This window comes from Centruroides sculpturatus, unplaced genomic scaffold (assembly GCF_000671375.1).
Source record: "Centruroides sculpturatus isolate CEXI.00-Female unplaced genomic scaffold, Cexi_2.0 scaffold1287, whole genome shotgun sequence".
NCBI classification, from domain to species: domain Eukaryota; kingdom Metazoa; phylum Arthropoda; class Arachnida; order Scorpiones; family Buthidae; genus Centruroides; species Centruroides sculpturatus.
In genome coordinates, this window is record NW_019385708.1 from 202,144 (window position 1) to 211,234 (window position 9,091).

The 9,091-nt window shown below is 33.5% G+C and overlaps 2 protein-coding genes across 3 annotated transcripts in view; one reads left to right on the forward strand and one right to left on the reverse strand.

The window, feature by feature from the left end:
- Positions 1–3,238: 3,238 nt before the first annotated feature.
- On the forward strand, positions 3,239–4,865 carry LOC111641389 (importin subunit alpha-3-like). The gene has a single exon (XM_023387545.1). It carries the CDS (start codon positions 3,305–3,307, stop codon positions 4,781–4,783), a length of 1,479 nt encoding a protein of 492 aa, XP_023243313.1. The 5' UTR covers positions 3,239–3,304; the 3' UTR covers positions 4,784–4,865.
- Positions 4,866–8,794: 3,929 nt separating this feature from the next.
- The window catches only part of LOC111641396, a 5,698-nt gene continuing 5,401 nt past the window's right edge, over positions 8,795–9,091 (reverse strand). The window contains exon 2 of one of the 2 annotated variants that reach the window (XM_023387554.1): positions 8,795–9,048. In XM_023387554.1, the coding sequence (XP_023243322.1) occupies positions 8,823–9,048 (226 nt within the window). In that variant the 3' untranslated portion in view covers positions 8,795–8,822. Of the gene's footprint in view, positions 9,090–9,091 lie in introns of both variants that reach the window. The other variant, XM_023387553.1, reaches the window with a different exon arrangement.

A 9,091-nucleotide genomic window follows, 5' to 3' on the forward strand; every position in this document is an offset into this window, starting at 1 on the left:
CCATTTACCCTATAGCAGACAATTTTGGAACTAAAATTTTTTCTTTGCAAAATTATTTTTTGCGTCCTTTGAATAGCGTGTACACAAATTTTGATGGCAGTCGACTTATTGGCTTCAGCTATAGGGTCCTCTGAATAGGACAACTTTAATTATGATCACCTAGTTTATAGTAATGAAGTCTAGTACAATTTCAATTGCTCAAGATTCTTCAGTTTAGAACCACGCTTCATTTAGTGCCAAGTTCAGAGATAGCATTAAATCAAAATTTGAACATATCTCGGTTAATATATCTTACAAGTTAGCTAAACAACTTTAGGGCCACTCAATATATATGAAAATTACGTTCATTTAGTGTATTCAATGCTTTAAATAGTCTGATCAATTGTGAGATTTCATTTTTTGTAGAAAAAAAGAATTTTGAAGGGAAATATAGAGCCTATGTGATTTTTCACACACAAAAAAATAAAGATTTTGATAAATTTCTGTAAATTTGTAATTGTTTGCAATATTACAAATAATGAAATTACATACATACATGTATGTATGCGTGTAGTGTGATGACTGAGGCGGTTAAGGCATAATCTACCGCTCTGGGACCATGGATTGAATTTAGGCGAGCGAAGAACCCCAGAAATTTTCATGGGCGGCATCGCCAGGATATACTAGGTCCCGTCCTTCATCATCTAATCGCTTCCATTGTAGGCCTGATCGAATCCATGAATGGCGTTAAAAAGATTTTCTTAACGTCCATAATGCGAAAACAGTCAAAACAGACTAATTATTTAATAGTAAAAATTATAAAAATTAATATTACCATACTTGTTTATAAAAATTAATATTACCATAAGAGACGCAAATGAAGCACTAAAAACAGAGAATATTAATATTTGATACAGTAAAATATACTAAATTTAATCTTAAACACGATAATCTTTATACTTCATAAGTTATTATTATAGTAACTAGGTGCTTCTCTGATATGAAAAGAATATTCTTTTCACAGAAGCACCGAATAGCATGAAAACTAAAATGAAATAAGCATTTACATTATCTGTTCCTCAAATTTACAATATATGGAAGGATATAGATTATTTGTAACTTATAATCTTTAATAAAATCTTTACAACGATAAATCAAGGATTGGCAAGATACGAATGATATCACTACTACAGTATAACTGTCAGTAGTCTGCAAGTAGAACGTTGAAAACATGCTGTAAAAACATACATTAATTCTTTTATGTCTTTATAATCAAATTATTATTTTTATTTTATTTTATTTTCTTACGTTTTACAAGTGAACTAAAATAAAACCGCTTCGATTAGTGTGAAAATTAGTGTTAATCAATGCCGAATCTGCACATAAGCTATACAAGCTTATGAGCTTGTATAGAGCTTATGAGCTTGAGGTTAGAGCTCTCGTTATGAGTCTATAGCTTATAAGGCCTAATAATTTTACATGTCTATCGTTATTTGATGAATGGAAAGGGCTTGTTAGATGTTTGTGAAAATTCGACTCTTTTACGAAGATTTTTGTTAAATACGTAACAAGTTATATTTCTTTCATCATCATTTTCGTTGTTTCTCCCGTTCTCACCCTAATATCCGAGGAATAGACCCCGGATAATGAACTGCGTAATTCGTCCGTCAAGAAGGTCATCCCTAGGACGAAGTCGTCCGAGGCGACCGCGGAAGAAATCCCCTCTCCCCGGGACATTTGTTTGTTTTGCTAATTGGTCACACCGCAGACACCTTGTAATAAAGTAGTCTCCTGCGGGTGTCCGGTGGACGGAGACGGATGGGTGTTCCTGTATGGAGAGTAGACAAGAGGTCACCTACAAGGGCACCCTGACGGTGAGAACATTACCAAAAATGGTCAGTCATCTCCCCAGGTGATGACGACTTTAACATTAATTGGTCTTGTCGTCACCCATGACGGGGGAGACTGTCATAAATCGGGAGAAGTGACAGTTTGCGTCAGAAGAATCCCCGAGATTTCCCACGCTAAAAAGGTATAAAAGGGGAATGATCGGAGATCTCGAGGCGATCATCGGGGAACGTGACCAACGAAGAAAGAAAACTACAAGCGTCTTCTCTGGAAGGACTTCAAGATTTCTGATCGCCGACCTAAAGAGGTAAATACTTAGATTGTTTTTACTTCACTCTCTCTCGGTATACTCGGGACTTAGAAAATATTGTCTCTCGGTATGCTCGGGACTTAGAAAATATTGTCTCTCGGAATACTCGAGACTTAGAAATTATTGTCCCTCGGTATGCTCGGGACTTAGAAAATATTGTCTCTCGGTATGCTCGGGACTTAAAAAAAATATTGTCTTTTACTGATATACCCGGAACTTTGTATTTATTTATCTGTTCCTTTGGATAGGACTTAGAATTATTTTGTGTTGAGGACCTTTGGTGGTCTCACTTACGGGATAGACGGTCTTCGTTGTTCGATATTGGCGCGACTCGGAACTTATTATGATTATCGCTTTCATATTGTTTAGAATTAATATGTAATCTTAATGTATTTGTATTTATATTTAAGTTTATATTAAATATGTTATTCCTAATTTAATGACTCTTGATAAGTACTATCGACATCTCATCATGACTTCGTTACGCCTCCCACTCCTTTTGCCCTCCTATAGCCACTCTCTGACAGCGAGCCGGTAAGTGGGAGAAACTCTTATCCTTTCCCCTCGGTTTGCACATATTGGTGTCATCCGACAAAACAAGCCATCCGACAACCGAGAGCGGGTCTTCCCGACCCGTGCAGATTAAGCGGTCATTAGGGTTCGACCCGGTGACCCCCTGCTACTCACATGTTAGTTTAGGGCCACAACAAGTTTAAGTTCAAGCCTTCTTATCGTATTTATCAGGTAGAGAACAATGTAAAGTTATAATAACATATCCAGAAAAAAAATTAAATAATTAATAAACATTTCTTTGTAGAAAAGGTTTGGCAGAATTACAATTTAATAAAAAGTAAAATACATCTGGATACGATTTCTACAAAGAAATATTATATTTTTAATTGTGTTGGGATTGTCACCTGTGGACATTTTAAACTGTTTTGCATATTTGTGAAGAGGCATAGCCTCTAAAGAAAGGTTGTCTCTGCAATGGAAATAGTTGTTCCTGATGATTGGACGTGGCAAGCAAAATTGGACTTGTATCAAGATGTATTTTACTTTTTATTAAATTAATAAACAATAATTTAGTAGAATAATTGTTATATTGTTTAAGTATTAAACAATAATATTATTAAGATTACATTTTTACAAACTGATATTAAACTGAAGATGAGCGATCAGAAAGGAAATAGATGGAAATCCCTCAGGAGCAAGACTCGAGATTTTCGTATGAAAAGACGTGAAGCAATAATAAATCCTCGAAAAGAAAAACAGGCAACTTTGCTTATGGAAAGAAGAGGCATTACTACTGATTACGATTCTTTTGAAATTATCAAGAGATTAGAAACGATAAAAGAAGACATCGCACTTAACCTAAGCACTGTCCACGATGAGTGCTGTCTGAAGATAATCCGAGAAATTCGAAAAGGCCTTGATATAAATCAAGAGTTAACTCTTGATTGCATAATCAATTCTGGAATCGTACCTATATGTGTACGATATCTGAATCATACAGATAAACCCGATCTAACTCTCATACCAGCTGAGATTTTAGTTTATTTATCTTCGTGTGAACTTCACCATACTAAAATGGTTGTTGAATCGGGTGCTCTGCCTGTTTTTATACGATGTTTATCTTCTATTTCGGATAATATACGTGAATTATCTCTTATGGCATTAGGAAATATTGTCTTAACATCATCTGATTTTGCAAACTTAGTAATTCAGAACGGAATTTTTCAACCACTTTTCGAATTAATTTCATTCAAATGTCCAACGCAAATACCAGTTTTGAAGCGTGCTCTATGGGTCCTTTCTTGTATCGTACGCATAAGTGAAGCCAGTCTTGTTTCAGAAAATAAACAACTCTTTTTCCCAGTTCTTTGTCAATTCTTGTTTTATGATGAACCAATCGTCGTCAGCCAATCTGCTTGGGCGCTTTCTTACTTGATAAAATCGGAACCTGATTTTATACAGAAAATAGCTAATTCCAGTGTCATCTTGCGCCTCAAACAACTTCTAAATCACCAGAGAGATGATATAATAATGCCAAGTTTGCGAGTGATTGGCAATATGGCCGCGAGTGACGATATTGCAACAGAGTCCATTCTCAACAACGATATTCTTCTTTGTTTCCATCATCTTCTAGAGCAAAGAAACTTTAAAATTCAGACAGAAGTGGCTTGGGTTCTGTCAAATATTACAGTAGGAACCACCGAACAGATCCAATACGTTCTGAATATTGGATTAATGGCACCCGTCAGACAGATCTTAACCATCGGAAATTACAAAGCTAGAGTCCAAGCGATGTGGGTCGTGGCCAACATAGTTTATAATAAATGCGAGACACAAGTCAAGTTTCTGATTGAAAAAGATGTTATACCCCCTTTATGTCATATGCTGTATGCATCCGATCCAGAAATTATCTCTAATATTCTGGACATTCTGAAAATTGTAGTGAAGGTAGCAGATATGGCTGAAATGGAAGAAAAGATTCGCATGATGATAGAAGAATCTAGCGGCTTCGAAATTATAGAAAAGCTGCAATATCACGAAAATCGCACCATTTCTAAACATTCTTCCGAACTGAGTGACATGCTACACTCAAAAAATCTTAATTATGCTTTAAAGAGCGAAGTCTTTTATTAACTCATTTTTCACAAATGAAAATGAACCAGTTTTCAATTAAGTGAAATTTAAAAATTTTGAGAGTTGGCCTGTTATATTAAATTCTACGTAAAAAATATAATTATGACTTGTTTATTTTCTCAGCTGTGTATATTGTATAACTTATTTATCCATCGCACCTACATTTATTTAATTTCAACTTCAATTCTTTTAAAATTATGAGATTTTCTCGGATAGATATTCTTTTTGTTTTTTTTTTTTAATTTTTAATTCTAATAATAGCCATCTTTTAAGAGGAATGATTATTAGACTTATTTTAAATTTTACCTGTTTGTGGCTCCGTTTTCCGTGCCTCAGATTGACCCAATTGCGAGGCAGACCCATCATTAATGGTCGTAACTGTGCTTATACGTAGGCTGTTTTTTTTTCAAGCTCCGATGGTCCATAAAACTAAGACAAGTATAAATAACAAATTGAATTTATTACAAAAGTTAGGTACGAAGATGGCTACTTTTCGACATAATTACCGTGAAGATTGGCATTTGTCATATATGTGGAAGAGCTTTGCAATCCCCTCTTCATAGAATGTTGCCACCAGTGACTTGCAATGAACCTTAACGTTGTTTTGAAGGTCGTCATTAGTCTCGAACCTCAGCCTTCCTAGCCACGTTTTCAGTTCAGGAAAGAGATGGAAGTCTTCCCACCTTTAATGTGTGAAGACTTCCACCTTTCAGACTTCCACCCAGCTTGGAACTTTTTAAACACTGAACGTATAGCCCAATTTAGCGCCGAGCGACTTCTACTTCTTTCCTGAACTGAAAATGTGGCTAGAAGGGTAGAGGTTCGAGACTAATGACGATCCAACGTCCAAGGTCCATCGGAAATCACTGGTGGCAACATTCTATGAAGAGAGGATTGCAAAGCTTGTCCACAGATATGACAAATGCCTCAATCTTCACGGTGATTATGTCGAAAGTAACCATGTTTGTACCTAACTTTTGGTAATAAATTCATTTTGTTACTTGCGCTTGTCTTTTTTTATGGACCATCGGAAGTTAAAAAAATCCGCTTTCGTATATCCTACAATATGCTGATACCTCGCGCTAATTAATCAATAAATTTGCATTTTACAAGATTTCTAGTAAAGTAATTATTATTAATTACATTTTTTTGATGTTAAACTGATAAATAAATTTAATATTTTCGATAAATTTTTATGTGTTTTGATAGTGGTCATAATATCTGAATTGTACAGATACACACGACTTACGTCTCACTTCAACTGATATTAATTTAATTTATTTATCTTCGTGCGAGCTTTATTATACTAAAATGGTTATGAAATTAGGAGCTGTGCTTCTTTAATTACGATGATTATCTTTTAGTTCCAATTAAAATTTTTAGCTACTTAGGCTAAATCAATATCTCGACAAAATTCTTTTCAAAATACTTGTAGTATGTTCCATCAAACCTTTACTTCTTATAATTGATTAAACGTTTACTGCCTTATCAAAGGAAACTGTAATTTATATTATTTCATGTTATATTTTTTACATAAAATACTGAATTTTGTGGTTGTTCTACATTCTGAACCAGACCATATCTTTTGAAAGGTTAAATTTTGAGAGTTTGTCGTGTGAAGGTCTGGGCTAAATGCTCCTACCAGTCCTTTCTATCTAGATCTGATACATTATATATTAGTTTATTTCATAAAGTAAATTCAATTATGTGCTTGATGACGTATTATAAATATTATTTATACATTTTAAAATATTTATCATTAATTAAAACAAATATTTAAGTAAACTTTTCAAACGTAAACGTATAAAATTGTTATCGAATTCTAGTTTATACTAGAAAAGAATGCCCAGCGTTGCCCGGAACTTAAGGAGGGGGTTGAGTTGTCCTCGTCAAGAGGCAGCGTATGTTTCCCGCAGAATGGCAGAGAGTAACTATGCAAAATTTAATGAAAATCAATCCTTCAAGGGTTTGGAGGATTGATTTTCATTAAATTTGTAAGGGGTAAAATCAGGGAAAGAAGTGAAAATTCGAGTTTTAAAGTAGTGTATATTTAAAGTAGTGTAAGATTGTAGAGAGTAACTATGCAAAATTTGTTCGGATCTCTGAATAGGTTTGAGAGTTTGGAGGTAGGGGATGAAATCAAACAACGACTAAGGGTTACGAGTTTTATAGTAGTCCATGTTCCCGTAGGGTACCGGAGAAACGTTTGCATCTTGGTTTAGAGTGGATGTTTTTCGTGGTAATTATGATTTTCTTTTGGGAATTTTATTGTCGATAAGGCATACTCCCACGCGCGTACAATCTGAAAAGTAACCAAAAGAACGCAATTTAAGTTGGTAGCCATCTCATAACATAAGACTAATTCTTATTTTTAAATAATGGTACGGAAGGCTTAATACTAAAATAATAAACACCTAAAAATGCTATAGTCCTACTTACGAAAGTTTAGTTTCATCTAAGAAAAGTCATTTCGCTGTTTATAGTTGTAAGTGTCTGAGATAAAAGTTTACAATTACTGTAATGGAAAGTTTCTGAAACTATAGTCCGTAACTAAACTCTCGAAAATGCGTAATGCGTAACTTGGGTCGTTGAACTGCCATAAAAATATTTCTATACTCTATAGAATTATAAAGGTTAAATATTAAATTTTATACAAAAAACAGATTCTATTATTGAAAACTATATATTTAAATTTATAGTTATTATAAGTATGTTCTCAAAGAGATGAATCGCGCGATGAGACGGCATTGTAAAAGCACAGTGAGAAAAGAACGAACTCTTCAGCCAGAAGAGTTACTTGACAGGAAACACGTCAGAGATGTCATGTAATCAAATGACGTCAAAGCTAAGTCATGTGATACTATTTGTACACATCCGCCGTCCAATGTGCTACTCGGCGATAAAAACAAGATTAGGCAATGGCGACTCCAACAGTATAGTCGGTAAGTAATCCGATGAGTTTTCATTTATATCTCGTTTTCTATGGGAACCCCAAAAATAACTGTTTAGGAGATGTGTTGTACTAGTGAGGTTTCTTAAGAAAGCATGCGTAATGTATTTATTCAAAACTTTTACACAACAACGAACATATAGACGATAAAATTATTCACAAAGCTTTCGTTCCAATCTCACTAACACATTGTTTGGAATAATAATGGTGGCTTAAGGTCACGTGATCACAAACTTTCAATAAAAAAGTTACTTATGTGGTCACTCTTTCATTACAGTCTCTCTAAAAAGGTAAGTCTGTAAGCGTAAGTTTATGATGGTGATAAAGTCTATTGTGTAACGCTTTTTTATTATTGCACATCTGGTTATAAAGAAAAAAAAAGAACCACACATTTTGTAAAAATCTAGAACGATTTAAAATTGGAGAATAATAATAAAACGTGTAGAAACCAAAGATAAAATTACTTTGAAAGCCCAGCAAGAATGAAGTTTTGTATGAAAAACATTTTACATGCAATTATTATCAAAGTAAATGCTTGTTACCTAAATATTCAGCTGTACTTACTTTCTGTGGAAAATTAATCACATGAAGTGTTATAGCTACAAGAAGATTCACTGGCTATACCAATGTTATTGTATTGATATATCAACGTCGTTATTTACACATAACAAAATTATCCTCGTTACAGTTAAAATTACAAATTTTTATTATTTAATAAAAATAAAGTATAAAACTTAGCTATTTTCATAATAAAACAACTGATTTTAATATTTATTATTAGAAATACTCGTATTTCTAATTTTTCCGTGTAAGTATTATATAAATTTAGTACGATCTATATAATTTATTTATATAGTATATTCATTCATTATTTATCAGATTTTGTATTTTACAGAAATTATAGGCACATAAGTTATTTTTACTTAAATATGCACTTTTTTAATACTCTAAATTTAATATCTACATTTATATACAGTGTACATTTTTTCAAAAATATTTTTATATCTTTACATCGACTAAATATGAACTGTTCACTGAAATTTTGAATTCTTAATCTGTTTTTACTTTTTATTTTGAGTTTCTATTGATTTATTCTTTTTCTGATTCCTGTCCCCATTTGTCGTACATCTCTCCTCGTTTTGAGTCTTCATTAGTCATTTTCCTTTCTGATTCTTGCCCCCATTTGTCGTACATCACTCCTCGTTTTGAGTCTTCATTAGTCATTTTCCTTTCTGATTCTTGCCCCCATTTGTCGTACATCACTCCTCGTTTTGAGTCTTCATTAGTCATTTTCCTTTCTGATTCTTGCCCCCATTTGTCGTACATCACTCCTCGTTTTGAGTCTTCATTAGTCATTT